Below are 22,578 nucleotides of genomic sequence, written 5' to 3'. Positions count from 1 at the left end.
AACCTATTTTTGAGGAGGCAGAATCAAGGTGAGTGGTTATCTTGTTTATAAAAAGATAACCTTTTCCACTTTTTTCTTTTTAGAATAATAGTAATATGTGTGCACAGAAAAAAATTTATCCCATACAGAAACATATAAAATGGAAAGCATGTTCTTCTTTATCCCACCTTATGACCACTATGCCCTCTCCTCAAAGATAGTCACTTTATATCATTTTTTGTTATACTTCCAAAAGTAGAATTTTGTTAATATACTTGGATTTATGTGTCTGTTAAAAAATTAAATGAGATTATACTACATGGCACTGAAGTCTGTGGTTTTCACTTAATAGAGCTTTGAGATATTTTCATATCAGCACATACAGACTTCTCCCTCATTAATGGCTACATAATATTCCAGTGTACAGACTTTTCGTAACATGCACACATTGATAGATGTTTAGGTCATTTCCGGTTTTTATTGTTGTTATAAATGGTGTTGCAGTGAACATCTCATACTTTTGCAAATACAACTGTCCATTAAAAATATAGAGAGATGATAACATAGAAGAACTTCACATAAGTGACTATATAATCTTATCAACAATTACAAATCTTTGCATGAGTTTGATACAGTATGGTACAGAATCATGTAGTGTTAGACCTTGAAGAGACTTGTGATCATCCTACCCTGTTTTCATGTTTTATAGAACCTGGAGTGGTTAAACATTTTGTCCAAATAGTCTCTTGCCATAATTGGTTGGTGAAGTTGAGGTTAGAATTGAACACCTAGGATTCTTCTCACCATTTTATACTATTCCCCCACAAAATCAATTACTTAAAAACTCTAATATTGGGCTTCCCTGGTGGTGCAGTGGTTGAGAGTCTGCCTGCCGATGCAGGGGACACAGGTTCGTGCCCCAGTCCAGGAGGATCCCACATGCCGCAGAGCGGCTGGGCCTGTGAGCCATGGCCGCTGAGCCTGTGTGTCCGGAGCCTGTGCTCCACAGCGGGAGAGGCCACAACAGTGAGAGGCCCGCGTACCGCAAAAAACAAACAAACCAAAAAAACCTCTAATATTTGACTTTTAGCGATGGGTTTAGACTGTGTCTATTTATAAAGTTAATGTTATAATCTGTCAGCTAGTGGTTTCGTATGTGCCTTTTGGGAATTGTAGATAAAATAGTTTCCAAATGCCACTCATTATTCTATTATTGTTTCCAATATTTGTTTGAAATTTATTGCAAGATAATATTTGTAAAACAGTTTTTTAAACTATAAGGTGGCAGATATGTGTGAGGTATAATCAATATCAATACTGCAGAGCTTCAGAAGTTATATAGGCACTAGTGGGATTTTACTGAATGCTTCAACTTTATCAGATGGAGTTTTTTAAAAATTTCTAGGTTTTCCTTTTAACAGTCCTGAGATTTTTCAGGTGATCGTAAGGTGTTTTCTCCCCCCCCCCAGCTTTATTGAGATATAATTAAAATATAACATTGTATAAATTTAAGGTATACAGGGACTTCCCTGGTGGTGCAGTGGTTAAGAATCCACCTGCCAATGCAGGGGACACGGGTTCGATCCCCGCTCCGGGAAGATCCCACATGCCGCGGAGCAGCTAAGCCCATGTGCCACAACTACTGAGCCTGCAAGCCACAACTACTGAGCCCTTGTGCCACAACTGCTGAAGCCTGAACACCTAGAGCCCATGCTCCTCAACAAAGAGAAGCCACCGCAATGAGAAGCCCAGGCACTGCAATGAAGAGTAGCCCCCGCTTGCTTCAAGTAGAGAAAGCCCATGTGCAGTAATGAAGACCCAACGCAGCCAAAAATAAATAAATTTATTAAAAAAAAAAACTTAAGGTGTACAACATAGTGATTTTATATATGTGTATATAATCCTAAGATTTTTAAATACTACCCATCATGTGTTATGATTAGTTTAAGTTCTGTTTCCATTGTCTGTTTTCTTGTAGAATCTTTAGATGACTTGACTGATTTGGTGGTGAAGTTATTTTCTGAAGTGGAGAACAAAAATGTCCCATTGCCAGAATTTCCTGAACATCCTTTCCAAGAAGAACATCTTAAAGTAAGTGCATGTATTTCTAGTATTTTTTTCTTTTTTAAATTTATGGACATAATATATGCCTGGTTTACCAAAGAGTACATGAACATTTTTGGAGGTTCTATTATTTATATAGTTTTTAATATTTGGTTTATATTAAAATCAAATCAAATCAATTTCACATTTATTAGGGACGTGTATCACCAAAAAGATAACAATATGTTCTGATCCTTGCATGTTAAAAGTAGTTTTGGTAGCTATAACCTTGGCAGACTGTAGAAGCTGTTATCCAGTGCCAGAAGGCAAGTATCCAAAAGTATTGAGCTGCATGGTCAAGGGGACCAAACATGGACTGCATACCAACTGTAATGAAATCCCACTAAGAAAGAGCCCAGGTCATTTATTTCTGTGTGGTCAGTATGATTTTCTCTGGCAGTAGATTCTCTCCTGAATTTGGGATTTTTCCATGAAAATCGGTATTTTTTTTTCTTTTTTTGAAAATCACTATTCTTCATAGTTTGTAAGTATTTTATTCAGCAGGAGTTGTGCAGAGCTAACCTTTTGCGATTTGTTTGTTTTATTCTTTCCCCAGCAACTTTACAAAATAGTACCCATTAAGGACATTAGGAATCTTTATGTGACATTTCCCATACCTGACCTTCAGAAATACTACAAATCAAATCCGGGTCATTATCTTGGTCATCTCATTGGACATGAAGGTCCTGGGAGTCTGTTATCAGAACTTAAATCAAAGGGTGAGTCTCTTGGACACCAGCTTCTGAGGGTAGTACCCCACCTCCACCATATTTTTTTACTCTGACTCTCATTTCTCCTAAATATTTTCCTGTGAAGGAACATTTTCAGATGATACCGTTTAGGGTTGATGAGAGTGGGGTGTTGGTTGTTAGTACGCTTTTGTTTTTTGCTTTGGGGTTTTTGTTTTTCCATAATTTGTTTTATCCTTCAGTATTGAGCTGTGAAGTTTACATATTTCAAAAGGTGTTGTAGTGCATCTTTTAAATAAGATAGAGGTTAAAAAAAGTAAAAGCTCACATTAGGTATTCTTTACCATCTCTGTGAAACGTGCTGAAATATCTATTTGCCTGCTCTTATCCATCAAACCAAAGGGTGTATTAGGATCACTCAGTAGATTTCCAAGGTTCCTCTCCATTCAGACTCTTTTTATATAACACTTAAGCACAGTCATCTACTCTTGATTTGGGAAATGATTTGAGGCGTCCCAAGGAAAGCTCCCAAACTAAAAAAATCACTTGAATCTTTTGCAGTGTCTGAACTGCTTTTCAGTGCTTTTCTGAACTGACTTTTTTTCCAGTCTTTTCTGCAAGAGGGCCATTCTGTATGTTCCATTGGGAGCATACAGAATGAATTTTTTTTTTTAATTCCTTGTCTTAAAAGAAGACACACATGCGATCATGTTGATTTCCTTTGAATGTTACAGGCTGGGTAAATACTCTTGTTGGTGGGCAGAAGGAAGGAGCCCGAGGTTTTATGTTTTTTATCATTAATGTGGACTTGACTGAGGAAGGATTATGTAAGTATTGACCTTTTTGTTTTTGAATGAAAATTGATTTCTTATGATTTACTTTTATTAACTTATGCTGTGGATCTGTTTTTTGCTGTAAAGCTATAAACACTTTAATTCATACCATTTTATCCGTTGTATTTTTCATGTGTAACTTCATTTCATGGATGATTTTCCCTCCTTAACAACTGATCATTATGTTGCACTTGTAAAATGTGTACTTGACTTTTTATTTGCTCATTTACTACCCCAAAGCCCCTTCAGTCACATATACCAAATCCTGGAGGGCCATGTGTATGGGACCCTAAAACCAGCCTCAGGGAGGTGAGAACTCACTCCATCTCTAAGAGGGACCATCTTCTACTTACCTGACTTTACCTTAGGAGTGAGCTCATTGCTTTGAAGGATTCGAGGACTGAATGGTTTTTAAGTGTGCCCCTTTTTTCCAGTACATGTTGAAGATATAATTTTGCACATGTTTCAATACATTCAGAAGTTACGTGCAGAAGGACCTCAAGAATGGGTTTTCCAAGAGTGCAAGGTACTTTTGTTTCACCAAAATTTTTCTTAAGGAAATTTTTCAAGAAACAAATATATGTGAATTAATTTAAATATAAGGAAAAGGAAAGAAATCAGACTGCTTTTCTATCCCTCAGAAGAAAGTCAGCAGTTTCTTGAACTTTTATCTATCAGGGCTTACTCTATTCTCTGCCGGCCTGAAGTTGCATGAGCTGTGTCATTTTCAGATCTCGTGATAAAAATTTGTAGCATACTCTCAAAGAAACAGTGAATTGTTATATATATGATTGTGTTCTTAAAAGTGATTTTATTGTCGTATGTATGGAAAAGCCTGGCCTTTTTTTTTTTTTTGCATAAAACAGAAGGTATTTGTCTTTTAAATGTTTAAAGCCTTCTTTTAAGAGTTTTTTAAAATATCTACTATATAATTAAGGACTATCAAGACTCTGAAATGTATTTTAGGATAAGAGATAACCTCTTTACATAGATAAAAGTTTAAAGGTATAATCTCTGCTTGTGAAACTTATGACAATAAGTTCTAATCAGGCTGCAGTTCTCTGAAAGGGTCAGCAAAATCGTCATGTATGCAACTGTTGGATCTCACAAGCTTCCTCCACAGTTTTCCTAATTCTTTGACTAATAGTTTCAACAGAATCATATTCTGTGTTTGTTATTTTCATTCATGTTCTGTACATTCCTAAATCAAGCATAGCTATTTTTTCAGGAAGTGTGATAGTTAAATATGGAGTAGAAAGTCTATAGTGCAAACCAATCCCCCCCCCAAAAAAAGTATTTCTAAATAATAGGTGACTTATGTCTAATTGATTTAATTTTTTGTTTAGGACTTGAATGCTGTTGCTTTTAGGTTTAAAGATAAAGAGAGGCCACGGGGTTATACCTCTAAGATTGCAGGAATATTGCATGTAAGTTTATTGTTATTTTACTCTGTACATTGGCATGTAGAGTATTTCAGTGATCTTGTATAAATAATATTACTTTCATTACTACACAAATGATAAAAATTGAAGGTATAGTCTAAAACTTTAGACTTCGTAGCAACCAGGTAAAATTTGATGTGAAGACATTCTTTAAATCTTAATTTTCATCATCCTAAAAATCATCATCTGTAATATTTTCATTTCATAGACATTTTGCTTGTTGGCTTTAAATATTTTTCAATTCTACAATGTGTCAGGTGCTACTTACGTGAAAGCTATAAATCATCCACTTTTCTCCATTTCCATTGCTACCACCCTCCTATGAGCTACCAGCATTTCTTGCCTGGACTACCATCATAGTCTCTTACCTGGGTTCCCTGTTTGCCTTCTTCTGCCCCACCATAGTTTATTTTTCCAGCCTCAGTGATCTTTGGAAGACCCAAATCAGATTGTTCCACTCCTCTGTGTCAAGTAAGTTTCCCATCAGAGTTGGAACAGATCTAAGTTTTTACCTTGACCTACATGGCAGTCTGGTCCCAGCCTCTCTCTGACTGAATTCCACACCACTTCCATTCCACTCCAGCTACACTGGCTATGTGCCTAATCTTCAAGCATTAAGTTTACTCCTCCCTCTCAGGGCCCTGACGTTTGCTGTTTTCTCTGCCTGGAACACTTCTGGTTTTTCCATGACTAGGTTCTTCTTATCATTTGGGTCTCCACTCAGATGTTTCTCCCTCAGAGAGACCTTCCCTGACCTCCCAGTCATGACCCTGCCCCTTTTAAAATTTTCTTCATAGCACCTATCACTATAATGACAGTATTTGTTTGTTTGTTGTCTGCCTCCCTCCCAATTAGAATATAATCTCCTTAGACAGCAGGGACATCATCTGTCTTATCTACCATTGTATCCACAGCAGCACCTAGAACAGTGCCTGGCACAGAGTAGGTGTTCATTACATACTTGTTCAATGAATGAATCAGTCTATCAGTAAGTTGCTCGTACTAAAAAGCATCTTCTACATTATTTTTCTTTACTAACTGAAAATATAAGCCATTTTTCCTACACAACAACTCTCTAAATGCTTGTCTGATTTCATTCATAGAAATTTGAGTAGAAATTCTGTTTATTAAAATGTATGTACTTTATATTAAGAATCCTACAGGTGTCAGCACTTAATCATCAAATTTTCTTTATTAACAAGCACTCAGTTTTAGCTAGAGGTATTACTCACATTTTTCCCTGAAAAAATGTGATTTTGTTCTCTATAATGTAAGTGTGTTTAGGGGTTAACTGCAGAATCATCCCACAATATGAAATTGTTTAAAGTGTGGTAGGAAAGAGAAAAGATTCAGAAATTTTTCCAGTGGAGTGAAATTTAATTGAAGGGAAGAGGGGGGTGTAAAATAGAGGATTTAACATGTTAGAGATCTGTTTGCTTTAATAAGTTCGAGTCTATTGTAGCCTTGCAAATTTTATTTATTTCTTTTTCTTTTAAAAAGTACTATCCCCTAGAAGAAGTGCTCACAGCTGAATATTTACTGGAAGAATTTAGACCCGATTTAATAGAGATGGTTCTCGATAAACTCAGACCAGAAAATGTCAGGTGAGTTGCTCTACAGATTTTCCTGTTACATACTAAATTTTCAAAAATGATTGGAATCTGAAAATTTGAAATTGTGAATAAAGTGCTTTTAAAGTTTTTATCAAGCATGATTACAAAAGTAGAGAGAATAAGTATAATGAAACAGTACCAAACTTAAACAGTCAGTACACGGCCGGTCTTTTTTATCTTTACCTACACTTGTTCACTCATCCTCCCTCCACTCTATTTATTTAAATTAATTAACTAATTAATTAATTTTTGGCTGCATTGGGTCTTTGTTAGTGTGCCTGAGCTTTCTCTAGTTGCGGTGAGCAGGGGCTACTCTTCATTGTGGTGCGCGAGCTTCTCATTGCAATGGCTTCTTTTGTTGTGGAGCACGGGCTCTAGGTGCACGGGCTTCAGTAGTTGTGGCATGTGGGCTCAGTAGTTGTTGCTTGCAGGCTCTAGAGCACAGGCTCAGTAGTTGTGGCACACAGGCTTAGTTGCTCTGTGGCATGTGGGATCTTCCTGGACCAGGGATGGAACCCGTGTCCCCTGCATTGGCAGGCGGATTCTTAACCACTGTGCCACCAGGGAAGACCCTTCCCTCCACTCTAGATTATTTTAAGTCAATATCTTGAACACATGAAGATTCTTTTTTTTTAACATAATCATAATTTCATTATGAATAAAATATAGTAATAGATCGTCTTAACCTGGCTTCATCCTTACTCAGATACTAGAAGTGTCAGCTCACTTATCTGGTTTAAAAAGCAAGTGAGGACACCCTCTTTTTTTTTAAGTAGAAGTAAGGGTTACAATCTCAGAATGCTTCTGACTGACCCGTTGTTAACCAGGAGATCAAAAGTTGGAGGAGCTCTTACAGTAACAAGTATTCCTGTTAGAGGAGGGTCAGCCCTAAAGAGCTTATGAACTACATGATATTTCTGCCTTAGAATTTAATTTCATCTATATTTTCTGAAGTCAAGAATAAAAGGAATACACTTGACTGGAACATACTTTGCATTTTTTCTTTTTCTCCTCTTTTGAGCACATATTTCCAAAATTCTCCTGGGAGCTTAATGATTGAGTAAATATGTTTTTTGGAATAGTCATTTTATGAATAAAATCAACAATGTGGTAGAACTTTTTGAAGAAAAAATCCTCTGACAGAACTATTCTATCAAAGTCGTTTTCCTAGTTACCATTGTTTGAACTTTTTCAGATGTATCCCAGCAACAAACAGTAGGAAAATTAAGTTAAAAGGAATATTATTGCTGTTTACACAAATCTGTGTATGTGATAAAATGACATAGAACTATACACACATTGTACCAACACCAATTTTGTTTGTGCACATTGTACCAACATTGTACCAACACCAACACCAATTTATAATCTAATTTATAATACTTTTGATATTGTACTATATTATAATTACGTAAAATGTAACCATTGAGGGAAACTAGGTGAAGAGTACACAGGACTGCCTTGTACTATTTTTGCAACTTCCTAACTGTAGGAATTTATTATTATATCAAAACAAAAACTTTTTAAGTTAAAAAAATTATTTTACAATAGCAACAAAAACATAAAATATTTAGGAATGAATTTAACCAAAGATAAACAAGACCTCTACACAAAAAACTACAAAACAGTGCCCAGAGATATTAAAGACCTTGTTTGTAGATTAGGAGACTTGATTTTATTAAAATGTCCATTCTCTCCCATTTGATTCACAGGCTTAGTGTAATCACAATCAAAATCCTAGTAGGCTTTTTTTCTTTTAGAAATTGGTAAGCTAATTCCAAAATTCATAAGGATCTACAAAAGACCTAGATTACCCATAACACTCTTGCACAAAAAAACAAAAGTTGGAGGACTAAAACTGCCAAATTTGAAAGCTTACTATAAAGCTACAGTACTTAAGACATTGTAGTATTGGCATAAAGATAGGCAAAGAGATCATTAGTACAGAACAGAGTCTAGAAATAAGCCCACACATATATGATCAATTGATTTCTTTTTTATTGTGGTAAAAAAAAACCCCACATAACATAATATTTATCATCTTACCTTTTTTTGGCCATGCCATGCAGCATGTGGGATCTTACTTCCCAGAACAGGGATTGAATCCGTGCCCCCTGCAGTGTAAGCCCAGAGTCTTAACCACTGGACCACCAGGGAGGTCCCCATCTCAACTGTTTTAAGTGTACAATTCAGTAGTGTTAAGTATATTTGTATTGTTGTGAAACGTCTCCAGAACTTTTTTATCTTGCAAAACTGAATCTATACCCATTAAACAGCTCCTCCTCTTACCCTTCCCAACCCCACCATGTCCTGTTCATAGCTGTTCTACTTTCTCTTTGTGTGAATTTGACTACTTAGATACCTAATATAGATGGACTCGTGAAACATGTCTTTATTTCACTTAGCATAACATCCTTAAGGTTCATCTATCTTGTAGCATGTGACAGGATTTCCTTCCTTTTTAATGCTAAATAGTATTCCATAGTATGTATACACCACATTTTCTTTACCCATTAATCATTGGTCAGTTGATCTTTTTGACAAAAGCACCGACATAATTAAAATGGGAAAGGAAAATCTTTTCAACAAATGGTGCTCTTCCACATGCTGCATAGCCACATGGAAGAAAAGGTTAAATGTGACCTTTACCTCACAACATTCACAAAAATTAATTTGAGATAGATCATAGACCTCAGTATAAAGGCTAAAACTAGAAAACTTCTAGGAGAAAATACAGTTTGAAAATATCTTTAAAACCTTGAGATAAGCAAAGATTTTTTAGAACATAAAAAGCAGTAACCATTAAAGAAAAGACATTGATAAATTGGACTTCATCAAGATTAAGAACTTCTGTTCTTAAGGTGATTTATGCATTTGCTTAGATGATTAAAATACAAGGAAGAAAAATACTCAGAACACACGTTAAATCATTTTAGGTAAGTAAAGCAGTTTACTTATTTCTGTTTTCCTCAATGTACCTTATATATTCTGAAGAAAAAAAAAAACACCTAAATTCTGTTGAATTTTATTATATACCTTCTAAAAACAAAACCTCCTATCAAAATGAGGAGAAAGAGCTTTACACTTAATCATAAAACTCAGTAAACACTTTTTAAGGTTTCTTCACCTACTAGTTATGCTATCTTGGAGAGATCACTTTTTTCCTTCAACCAGTGTTTGTTGAATAACTAATGTGAAACCTCAGAGTTCATTATTCTGCAAAGGGGACATGTGAAAAGTTATATAATGTCATGAACACTTACTCTCATTTAATTTCCTGGAAAATTGCCCACCTGAAAAATGTAGTAGTGCTTTATCTTTCTATGTGATGCAAAATGATTTAGCAAAGTTGAAAACTATTGTACAAATACGAGGTAATCCTATTTAAGATTATATCATATAACAAAGACGTGCTTTTTTTGGCAAGAAAAATCATGATTTAATTATGTTCGTATAATTTTTGCAGCCCTAGATCCAGTTATTTGACCCTGCAACACTTTCTTTCTCTCTTTTTTTTGGCCTCACTGCGCAGCTTGTGGGATCTTAGTTCCCTGACCGGGGGTGGAACCTGCACCCTCGGCAATGAAAGTGTGGAGTCTTACCCACTGGACTGCCGGGGAATTCCCAGACCCGGAAACATTTTATAGGAGTGAATTTGCCAGAGCATACATTTTACTTTTGTTAAATTGCCTGTTTCCAAATTCCATATCTTATACAGTTAGAATTGAGAACCTCTTTTTCTCTCTACCTTCACCTTTAACGAAAAAGCACTTTTTCTCTATAAGATTGATCTCTGTGGCTGTTATAATTGTAACTGCAGTCAGTGACATAGTGCAGAACAGCCTGGGATAATAATGCCAACTGCCAAGCCAGATTGGGGTTGCTGGAGGGTAAGATTATTTTCTTTAATACCCACTGAGACAAGTTTAGCATTGCAACCAGGTAGGAAAATTAATAGGAAAATCCTTCAGAATGAAAGGGACCTTAAAGGTCATTTAATCCAACCTCTGTCAAGTATATATCTCTTCTGCAATATCTCTAACAAGTAGTTACCAGCCTCAGCTTAAATTCCTTCAAGGATGGGGAACTCATTAAATACCAAGGTAGCCAGTTCCATTTTTGCCAGTTCTAATTGTTAGAGAGTTCTTTTCAATGTTGAGACTTGATTTACCTTTTCAAAGATCTTTACCTGTTACTATTTCATCATCATCATCACCCACCTTCTTTGATCCTATCATTTGGTGCCCATTTTACCATTTTAAACCTACAAATACAGCTATAGAGTTTTTGCCACATGCCTTGCTTAGGTCATAAATAAATCCATTCGTTTGGGAGGAGTTATTCTTGGTAAATCCATGTAGGTCCCAGTGATAACTGTCTTGTCCAGATGTTTGACAGTCTGACAGTTGACTGTAGAATTTTGTCAGGAGGTCAGTGCCTAATCCACTGGTTTATGGTTTTTAGGCCACACTCCTTTTCCTTTCTGAAAATCAGAGCATTTGCCCATCTTCAGTCTTCTGCCTCTTCTCCTGTCATCCATTAATTATAAAAGGTGATAGGCAATGATCCTGCTGGGATTTGTTAGTTGCCTAAGCATCAGAGAATGTGACTCATCTGTGTTGGAGATGTGAGTTCATTTGAGTCACCTGGCTGGCTCACTCACCGATCCTGAGCTTCAACTCCTTTTTTCTGTTGTTTGGTCCACCTTTGCACTTTAAAGATCCATGAAGTCCTGTATCTGCTAACATGGGATCAGCATATCACAATTTTTTTAATTAATAAATTAATTTTTCGGCTGTGTTGGGTCTTCGTTGCTGCGCGAAGGCTTTCTGTAGTTGTAGCGAGCAGGGGCTACTCTTCGTTGCGGTGCGCAGGCTTCTCATTGCGGTGGCTTCCCTTGTTGCAGAGCACAGCGCTAAGCGCACGGGCTTCAGTAGTTGTGGCACGTGGGCTTAGTTGCTCTGAGGCATGTGGGATCAGTTGCTCTGAGGCATGTGGGATCTTCCTGGACCTGAGATCAATCCTGTGTCCCCTGCGTTGGCAGGCTGATTCTTTTTTTTTTTTTTTTTTTTTTTTTTTTGCGGTATGCTGGCCTCTCACTGTTGTGGCCTCTCCCGTTGCGGAGCACAGGCTCCGGACGCGCAGGCTCAGCAGCCATGGCTCATGGGCCTAGCCGCTCTGCGGCATGTGGGATCTTCCCGGACCGGGGCACGAACCCGTGTCCCCTGCATCGGCAGGCGGACTCTCAACCACTGCGCCACCAGGGAAGCCCAGCAGGCGGATTCTTAACCACTGCACCACCAGGGAAGTCCAGCATATCACATTTTGCTTTAGGTCATGTGTCTCATTGGATTATGAGTTCCTGCCAGGTAGGAACTATGTTTTGTTTTGTTTTGTTTTGTGTTGTTTTTAACATCTTTATTGGAGTATAACTGCTTTACACTGGTGTGTTAGTTTCTGCTTTATAACAAAGTGAATCAGTTATACATATACATATGTTCCCATATCTCTTCCCTCTTGCGGCTCCTTCCCTTCCACCCTCCCTATCCCACCCCTCTAGGTGGTCACAAAGCACCGAGCTGATCTCCCTGTGCCATGCGGCTGCTTCCCACTAGCTATCTGTTTTACGTTTGGTAGTGTATATACGTCCATGCCACTCTCTCGCTTTGTCACAGCTTACCGTTCCCCCTCCCCATATCCTCAAGTCCATTCTCTAGTAGGTCTGTATCTTTATTCCCATCTTACCCCTAGGTTCTTCATGACCTTATTTTTTTTTTCCTTAGATTCCATATATGTGTTAGCATATGGTATTTGTTTTTCTCTTTCTGACTTATTTCACTATGTATGACAGACTCTAGGTCCATCCACCTCACTACAAATAACTCAATTTCGTTTCCTTTTATGGCTGAGTAATATTCCATTGTATATATGTGCCACATCTTCTTTATCCATTCATCCGATGATGGACACTTAGGTTGCTTCCATGTCCTGGCTATTGTAAATAGAGCTGCAGTGAACATTTTGGTACATGACTCTTTTTGAATTATGGTTTTCTCAGGGTATATGCCCAGTAGTGGGATTGCTGGGTCGTATGGTAGTTCTATTTGTAGTTTTTTAAGGAACCTCCATACTGTTTTCCATAGTGGCTGTACCAATTTACATTCCCACCAGCAGTGCCAGAGGGTTCCCTTTTCTCCACACCCTCTCCAGCATTTATTGTTTCTAGATTTTTTGATGATGGCCATTCTGACCGGTGTGAGATGATATCTCATTGTAGTTTTGATTTGCATTTCTCTAATGATTAATGATGTTGAGCATTCTTTCATGTGTTTGTTGGCAATCTATATATCTTCTTTGGAGAAATGTCTATTTAGGTCTTCTGCCCATTTTTGGATTGGGTTGTTTGTTTTTTTGATATTGAGCTGCATGTGCTGCTTGTAAATTTTGGAGATTAATCCTTTGTCAGTTGCTTCATTTGCAAATGTTTTCTCCCATACTGAGGGTTGTCTTTTGGTCTTGTTTATGGTTTCCTCTGCTGTGCAAAAGCTTTGAAGTTTCATTAGGTCCCATTTGTTTATTTTTGTATTTATTTCCATTTCTCTAGGAGGTGGATCAAAAAGGATCTTGCTGTGATTTATGTCATAGAGTGTTCTGCCTATGTTTTCCTCTAAGAGTTTGATAGTTTCTGGCCTTACATTTAGATCTTTAATCCATTTTGAGCTTATTTTTGTGTATGGTGTTAGGAAGTGTTCTAATCTCATACTTTTACATGTACCTGTCCAGTTTTCCCAGCACCACTTATGGAAGAGGCTATCTTTTCTCCACTGTATATTCTTGCCTCCTTTATCAAAGATAAGGTGACCCTATGTGCGTGGGTTCATCTCTGGGCTTTCTATCCTGTTCCATTGATCTATCTTTCTGTTTTTGTGCCAGTACCATACTGTCTTGATTACTGTAGCTTTGTGGTATACTCTGAAGTCAGGGAGCCTGATTCCTCCAGCTCCGTTTTTCGTTCTCAAGATTGCTTTGGCTATTCGGGGTCTTTTGTGTTTCTATACAAATTGTGAAATTTTTTGTTCTAGTTCTGTGAAAAATGCCAGTGGTAGTTTGATAGGGATTGCATTGAATCTGTAGATTGCTTTGGGTAGTAGAGTCATTTTCACAATGTTGATTCTTCCAATCCAAGAACATGGTATATCTCTCCATCTGTTTGTATCATCTTTAATTTGTTTCATCAGTGTCTTATAATTTTCTGCATACAGGTCTTTTGTCTCCTTAGGTAGGTTTATTCCTAGATATTTTATTCTTTTTGTTGCAGTGGTAAATGGGAGTGTTTTCTTAATTTCATTTTCATATTTTTCATCATTAATGTATAAGAATGCCAGAGATTTCTGTGCATTAATTTTGTATCCTGCTACTTTACCAAATTCATTGATTAGCTCTAGTAGTTTTCTGGTAGCATCTTTGGGATTCTATTTATAGTATCATGTCATCTGCAAACAGTGACAGCTTTACTTCTTCTTTTCCGATTTGGATTCCTTTTATTCCTTTTTCTTCTCTGATTGCTGTGGCTAAAACTTCCAAAACTATGTTGAATAAGAGTGGTGAGAGTGGGCAGCCTTGTCTTGTTCCTGATCTTAGTGGAAATGGTTTCAGTTTTTCACCATTGAGAATGATGTTGGCTGTGGGTTTGTCATATATGGCCTTTATTATGTTGAGGAAAGTTCCCTCTGTGCCTACTTTCTGCAGGGTTTTTATCATAAATGGGTGTTGAATTATGTCAGAAGCTTTCTCTGCATCTATTGAGATGATCATATGGTTTTTCTCCTTCAATTTGTTAATGTGGTGTATCACATTGATTGATTTGCATATATTGAAGAATCCTTGCATTCCTGGAATAAACTCCACTTGATCATGGTGTATGATCCTTTTAACGTACTGTTGGATTCTGTTTGCTAGTATTTTGTTTAGGATTTTTGCATCTATGTTCATCAGTGATATTGGCCTGTAGTTTTCTTTCTTTGTGACATCTTTGTCTGGTTTTGGTATCAGGGTGATGGTGGCCCCGTAGAATGAGTTTGGGAGTGTTCCTCCCTCTGCTATATTTTGGAAGAGTTTGAGAAGGATAGGTGTTAGCTCTTCTCTAAATGTTTGATAGAATTCGCCTGTGAACCCATCTGGTCCTGGGCTTTTGTTTGTTGGAAGATTTTTAATCACAGTCTCAATTTCAGTGCTGGTGATTGGTCTGTTCATATTTTCTGTTTCTTCCTGGTTCAGTCTTGGCAGGTTGTGCATTTCTAAGAATTTGTCCATTTCTTCCAGGTTTTCCGTTTTATTGGCATAGAGTTACTCGTAGTAATCTCTCATGATCTTTTGTATTTCTGCAGTGTCAGTTGTTACTTCTCCTTTTTCATTTCTAATTCTATTGATTTGAGTCTTCTCCCTTTTTTTCTTGATGAGTCTGGCTAATGGTTTATCAATTTTGTTTATCTTTTCAAAGAACCAGCTTTTAGCTTTATTGATCTTTGCTATCGTTTCCTTCATTTCTTTTTCATTTATTTCTGATCTGATCTTTATGATTTCTTTCCTTCTGCTAACTTTGGGGTTTTTTTGTTCTTCTTTCTCTAATTGCTTTAGGTGCAAGGTTAGGTTGTTTATTTGAGATGTTTCCTGTTTCTTAAGGTAGGATTGTATTGCTATAAACTTCCCTCTTAGAACTGCTTTTGCTGCATCCCATAAGTTTTGGGTCGTCGTGTCTCCATTGTCTTTTTTTTCTAGGTAATGTTTGATTTCCTCTTTGATTTCTTCAGTGATCACTTCGTTATTAAGTAGTGTATTGTTTAGCCTCCATGTGTTTGTATTTTACAGATCTTTTCCTGTAATTGATATCTAGTCTCATAGCGTTGTGGTCGGAAAAGATACTTGATACGATTTCAGTTTTCTTAAATTTACCAAGGCTTGATTTGTGACCCAAGATATAACCTATCCTGGAGAATGTTCCATGAGCACTTGAGAAGAATGTGTATTCTGTTGTTTTTGTATGTAATGTCCTATAAATATCAATTAAGTCCATCTTGTTTAATGTATCATTTAAAGCTTGTGTTTCCTTATTTATTTTCATTTTGGATGATCTGTCCATGGGTGAAAGTGGGGTGTTAAAGTCCCCTATTATGAATGTGTTACTGTCGATTTCCCCTTTTATGGCTGTTAGTATTTGCCTTGTGTATTGAGGTGCTCCTATGTTGGGTGCATAAATATTTACAATTGTTATATCTTCTTCTTGGATCAATCCCTTGATCATTATGTAGTGTCCTTCTTTGTCTCTTTTAATAGTCTTTATTTTAAAGTCTATTTTGTCTGATATGAGAATTGCTACTCCAGCTTTCTTTTGATTTCCATTTGCATGGAATATCTTTTTCCATCCCCTCACTTTCAGTCTGTACGTGTCCCTAGGTCTTAAGTGGGTCTCTTGTAGACAGCATATATATGGGTCTTGTTTTTGTATCCATTCAGCCAGTCTGTGTCTTTTGGTGGGAGCATTTAATCCATCTACATTTAAGGTAATTATCGATATGTATGTTCCTATTCCCATTCTCTTAATTGTTTTGGGTTTGTTATTGTAGGTCTTTTCCTTCTCTTGTGTTTCTTGCCTAGAGAAGTTCCTTTAGCATTTGTTGTAAAGCTGGTTTGGTGGTGCTGAACTCTCTCAGCTTTTGCTTGTCTGTAAAGGTTTTAATTTCTCCATCAAATCTGAATGAGATCCTTGCTGGGTAGAGTAATCTTGGTTGTAGGTTTTTCTCCTTCATCACTTTAAACATGTCCTGTCAGTCCCTTCTGGCTTGCAGTTTCTGGTGAAAGATCAGCTGTTAACCTTATGGGGATTCCCTTGTGTGTTATTTTTCCCTTGCTGCTTTTAGTATGTTTTCTTTGTATTTAATTTTTGACAGTTTGATTAATATGTGTCTCGGTGTGTTTCTTCTTGGATTTATCCTGTATGGGACTCTCTGTGCTTCCTGGACTTGATTAACTATTTCCTTTCCCATATTAGGGAAGTTTTCAACTATAATCTCTTCAAATATTTTCTCAATCCCTTTCTTTTTCTCTTCTTCTTCTGGAACCCCTATAATTCGAATGTTGGTGCATTTAGTGTTGTCCCAGAGGTCTCTGAGACTGTCCTCAGTTCTTTTAATTCTTTTTTCTTTATTCTGCTCTGCATTAGTTATTTCCACTATTTTATCTTCCAGGTCACTTATCCGTTCTTCTGCCTCAGTTATTCTGCTATTGATACCTTCTAGAGTATTTTTAATTTCATTTATTGTGTTGTTCATCGTTGCTTGTTTCATCTTTAGTTCTTCTAGGTCCTTGTTAAATGTTTCTTGCATTTTCTCTATTCTATTTCCAAGATTTTGGATCATCTTTACTGTTATTATTCTGAATTCTTTTTCAGGTAGACTGCCTATTTCTTCTTCATTTGTTAGGTTTGGTGGGTTTTTATCTTGCTCCTTCATCTGCTGTGTGTTTTTTTGTCTTCTCATTTTGCTTATCTTACTGTGTTTGGGGTCTCCTTTTCACAGGCTGCAAGTTCGTATTTCCCATTGGTTTTGGTGTCTGCCCCCAGTGGCTAAGATTGGTTCAGTGGGTTGTGTAGGCTTCCTGGTGCAGGGGACTAGTGCCTGTGTTCTGGTGGATGAGGCTAGATCTTGTCTTTCTGGTGGGCAGGTCCACGTCTGGTGGTGTGTTTTGGGGTGTCTGTGGCCTTATTATGATTTTAGGCAGCCTCTCTGCTAATGGGTGGGGTTGTGTTCCTGTCTTGCTAGTTGTTTGACATAGGGTGTCCAGCACTGTAGCTTGCTGGTCGTTGAGTGAGGCTGGGTGCTGGTGTTGAGATGGAGATCTCTGGGAGATTTTTGCCGTTTGATATTATGTGGAGCTGGGAGGTCTCTTGTGGACCAGTGTCCTGAAGTTGGCTCTCCCACCTCAGAGGCACAGCACTGACTCCTGGCTGCAGCACCAAGAGCCTTTCATCCACACGGCTCAGAATAAAAGGGAGAAAAAGAAGAAAGAAAAAGGAAGGAAGGAAGGAAGGGGATAAAATAAAATAAAGTAAAATAAAATTATTAAAATAAAAAATAATTATTAAGAAAGGTTTTTGTTTTGTTTTGTTTTGTTTTTTGTGGTATGCGGGCCTCTCACTGTTGTGGCCTCTCCTGTTGTGGAGCACAGGCTCCGGACTCGCAGGCTCAGCGGCCACGGCCCACAGGCTCAGCCGCTCTGCGGCATGTGGGATCTTCCCGGACCGGGGCATGAACCCGTGTCCCCTGCATCGGCAGGCGGACTCTCAACCACTGCGCCACGAGGGAAAACCAGAAAACAATTTTTTAAAGTAAAAAACAAACAAAAAAACAGACGGACAGAACCCTAGGACAAATGGTGAAAGCAAAGCTATACAGACAAAATGTCACACAGAAGCATACACATACATACTCACAAAAAGAGGAAAAAGGGAAAAAATAATATATCTTGCTCTCAAAGTCCACCTCCTCAATTTGGGATGATTCGTTGTCTATTCAGGTATTCCACCGATGCAGGGTACATCAAGTTGATTGTGGAGATTTAATCCGCTGCCCCTGAGGCTGCTGGGAGAAATTTCCCTTTCTCTTTCTTTGTTCGCACAGCTCCCATCTGTTCTTCGCTCAGACAGGACGGGGTTAATGGAGCCGCTGATTTGGGGGTCTGGCTCACTCAGGCCAGGGGAAGGAGGGTACGAATGCGGGGCAAGCCTGCAGCGGCAGAGACCAGCGAGATATTGCACCAGCCTGAGGCGCGTCGTGCGTTCTCCCGGGGAAGTTGTCCCTGGATCATGGGACCCTGGCAGTGGTGGGCTGCACAGGCTCCCGGCAGGGGAGGTGTGGATAGTGACCTGTGCTCACACACAGGCTTCTTGGTGGCGGCAGCAGCAGCCTTAGCGTCCCATGCCCGTCTCTGGGGTCCACGCTGATAGCCGCGGCTCGCGCCCGTCTCTGGAGCTCCTTTAAGCAGCGCTCTTAATCCCCTCTCTCCCGCACTAGGAAACAAAGAGGGAAGAAAAAGTCTCTTGCCTCTTCCGGCAGGTCCAGACTTTTCCCCGGACTCCCTCCCGGCTAGCCGTGGTGCACTAACCCCCTGCAGGCTGTGTTCACGCCGCCAACCCTAGCCCTCTCCCTGCCATCCAACCAAAGCCCAAGCCTCAGCTCCCAGCTCCCGCCCGCCCCGGCGGGTGAGCAGACAAGCCTCTCGGGCTGGTGAGTGCCGGTCGGCACCGATCCTCTGTGCGGCAATCTCCCCGCTTTGCCCTCCGCACCCTGTTGCTGTGCTCTCCTCCGCGGCTCCGAAGCTTTCCCTCTCCGCCACCCCACAGTCTCCGCCTGCGAAGGGGCTTCTAGTGGGGGTAGGGCTTTCCTCCTTCACAGCTCCCTCCCAGAGGTGCAGGTCCCATCCCTACTCTTTTGTCTCTGTTTATTCTTTTTTCTTTTGCCCTACCCAGGTACGTGGGGAATTTCTTGCCTTTTGGGAGGTCTCAGGTCTTCTGCCAGCGTTCAGTGGGTGTTCTGTAGGAGTTGTTCCACGTTTAGATGTATTTCTGATGTATCTGTGGGGAGGAAGGTGATCTTCGCGTCTTACTCTTCCTCCATCTTACCCCTCTTGAGTCAGGAACTATGTTTTAAAACATCTTGCCCAGAATTCAAGCTGATTGAATTCTCTAAACTTTTAGCCTAACCTTTCTTGATTCCTTCTTACTTTAAGAAACCGTTTTTTAAAAAAATTTTTGAGCACATTTCATGAACTTCAATTTCTTAGCACTTTAGCCTTCCTGTCACTGTTTTTTAAGTTTGACTTAGAATCTGTCATCAGTAGATTTTTTTTGTGCTTTCTTTCTTCCTCTGTTGTGTATCTTTTAAAAATATGATTTGATATCATGATACTGTGGAAATCTACTAGTAGAAGGACAGAGTTCATCTAGTTTGAATCCCTATTTAAAAAGTAATGAAACCGAAGCCCAGAGACTTGCTTAATTTAGATCTTAACTGTGATTTTGGCAAGATCTCAAAGAAAGTGAGTCACGGTATCGACCAGAATCCAAGTTTCTCATGGCCAGATCTGCGCACTTTCTACTAATTCCTTTTTAATTTATCATGGTTACCTGTGAAGCCTCTTCTCATTCTTGGCTGTCTTCCCTCTTTTCTCTCTCAGGGATTATTTGCAAAGGTCTCATGAGAATTCATTCCTGGGGAACCATATTGCCTTTTAATGTCTGTAGTCAGGATTATTTCTGAATGGATTCCATCAGCAGCAACAGCTATTCATTCCCACTGAACACTTCTAAATGGCTGACTGGAAGTCAACAGTCAGCATTCGTTCTAGCCCACTGTTTCCTTTTCTTACTGTTATAAGCTTCAGTATGAAAATAAGAGGCCATTTCCTCTCACATTTCTAAGGACCATGTCAGTAGCCATTTCTTTGTGGATGGAATTGAAGAGTGGCATTCCCCCCTCACCCCTCAACACACACACATATTTAAGAAAAAAACTCATGGAGACTATTTTTTAGTATAATTAGGTTTCCAGCAGGTAGTCTAAGATGCTGCAGTGTCTGTGCCGGTTTTCTCAATTGTCTGCAGTTAAATATACTGCAGCTCTCTGTGTGTACCTCAATTATTGTGACTCTTTTCTCCTTTTCTCCTAATTCAGGTGCTCTCGCGGTTCCACACTCTGGTTCATAGATTTCTGTATACATTTGACCTGTGTCTACTCTGTCTCTTCTGTTATTCGCCCTTCGTAATTTATTTGAAAGTACATACTCTTCCATTGTATTTCAGTTTTGAATTCCTCGATGGTATGCTAACTCTTGGTCTGCAAAGGTATCTCTTTTTGTTAGGCCAGTATTTGGTATTTCTCTAGTTTGAGGAGCTACACTTATCTACCTCATATTTACTTCCTTATGGTAACATGTCAACTGTTACCCCATACACTTTACTTTGGTATCTAACTATCTAGATCCCTTAGGATCGTAACTAATAAATCTCCCTTCTCCTCCTTTTTTAGCCTGAGCATCACTGGACAGCCTCCAGGGTCTGCTTCCTTCTGTGTCATATAGTCATCCTCCAGAGCATTTGATAGCTTTTCCCAAGTTTTTTCACTTTCTCTCTCAGAACTGAGTTTAAAGTTTTCCTGTTCCAGAGGGCAAGTCCACTGCCAAATGAATGCTCCAGTCTTCACAAGTTGTAATCAATCCCTTGTTCATTATTCTGATCCATGGGCTGTCATTCAGGGAAACCAGAGCCATCTATGTAATGAACTTCCCAAATCAAGCATCTCATGGAAGAGAAGATGGAATGCCACCTCTCTAGCACGGAATTTTACTTCCTAACATGTTTCTCAGAGGTCTCCCTGAGAATCATTCCATTCATTCTTTGAAAAATCAACAGGAATAGAAGCAATTTCTATGACTGACTCTTAGCTGGCTCTGTCATGTATTGAATGAATGCCCTTAAGAAACATCACATACCCTTCATGTGGCCGTGTGCGTTCTGTATACACTACACATACCCCTCATACAGGATTTTCAGATAGCCAACATGTATCACTTCTTCTAGATACAATAGCAGAACTCTTTCATCTGTTAAACCCTATGATTCTTCCGTATGTTTCTGTCGAACATATTCTTATTTAGCATGTTTTCTAGAACTGATAGTGGTCAGTGGCAGTTAGGCCAGATCAGGAACACCTTAAACTGGAAGATTAGTCAGTCATTCTAACAGATAGGTGAGTCAGATTGCTTATGATATCTACCCTGAAGCAAGTGAGAAAGCCAAGTCTAGCTAGCCAGGTAGAGTATTTTATCTAGAATGAATAAGGAATAGATGGTGGTTCAGACAGTCAGGCATTGAAATTGGGGAGGTCCAATGATGGGCAGGTGTTTGGAACACAGAGATCAGGATCCTGAAAATTAATGGGTGTTCAGTAGAGGGGAGTTTTGACTGCAAGCAGTGGGCTTTCAGCTGTGAGACCGACATTCAGAGGCTAGAAACTAACCTCTGGGAGGACAAGTGAGAATAAGCAGGAACAGACGTGAACCTAGTTATTTGAATTGGGACGTAAAGAAGAAGTGAAACCAATAACAGGACTGACTGCATGGCAAGCCTTCCAAGCTATTAGCCTAGTCCTCTATCTGCAAGATTCAAAGTAGGATTGGTCCCAGCCTGGGGTTGAGCCTGCTAGTCAGAGTGAAATGATTCCAACTTTGATAGTTAAAAGGCGGCAGAGGCAGAACTGTCCATGATGATCCACACAGGGACAGAAGCTCCACTGGTATAGAGCTCCTTTCGCTCCTCTACTTGTAATCTTTTGACATTATTTTACCTCTACCTTCCCTCCCTGAACTTTCTTTCCTTCTGACTTCTCTCTGTGCTCTTTCTACTACCCCAGCAGAGAAAGATAGAGATGTTTTCTTGGTCGTGTCCCTGTCTCCCCTAGCATCAGGAAGGCCAGTGTACATGTAGTACGTACGGTTGATGGTGGTGTCTGGCAGGAAAAAAAAATAACAGTGTACAAACTTAGCAAGTTATAATGAAAGTGTGTTTTTAATTTTTTTTGGATCTCTGAATGAGCCAACAAATTTTCTTATCCATTCTTGTAACCCTGGGGCCTGAGCTGTTCCTGGGAGGGAGTACTTTGTTGTGCTTTTTTAAGGACTGTTTTTCAACTGACCTGGTTCCACTTTTTTCCCTAGCTACTCTTCTTTTAAGGTTTTAGTCAAAAGCATTCATAACAAGAATCTTTCTTGCAAGCAGCTTTTCATACCAAAAATGATGGGCTATAACCAAAGGATAACAGAGACTATGATCAAAGACTTCTGTACATACATTGCTGTTTCAGCTAGG

General features: G+C 38.9%; 1 protein-coding gene across 4 annotated transcripts in view; it reads left to right on the top strand.

Annotated features, from left to right (window-relative positions):
- Window positions 1-22,578, top strand: part of IDE (insulin degrading enzyme) — a 111,891-nt gene that overhangs the window by 58,104 nt on the left and 31,209 nt on the right. For all 4 annotated transcript variants that reach the window (XM_060126852.1, XM_060126850.1, XM_060126851.1 and 1 more), the window contains 6 exons: window positions 1,958-2,070; window positions 2,639-2,801; window positions 3,506-3,598; window positions 4,039-4,130; window positions 4,951-5,031; window positions 6,547-6,650. In XM_060126852.1, the coding sequence (XP_059982835.1) occupies window positions 1,958-2,070; window positions 2,639-2,801; window positions 3,506-3,598; window positions 4,039-4,130; window positions 4,951-5,031; window positions 6,547-6,650 (646 nt within the window). The remainder of the gene's footprint in view (window positions 1-1,957; window positions 2,071-2,638; window positions 2,802-3,505; window positions 3,599-4,038; window positions 4,131-4,950; window positions 5,032-6,546; window positions 6,651-22,578) is intronic.

The sequence above is a fragment of the Lagenorhynchus albirostris genome, chromosome 16 (assembly GCF_949774975.1).
Source record: "Lagenorhynchus albirostris chromosome 16, mLagAlb1.1, whole genome shotgun sequence".
Classification (NCBI taxonomy): Eukaryota; Metazoa; Chordata; class Mammalia; order Artiodactyla; family Delphinidae; genus Lagenorhynchus; species Lagenorhynchus albirostris.
This window is presented reverse-complemented; position numbering and strand designations above follow the sequence as displayed.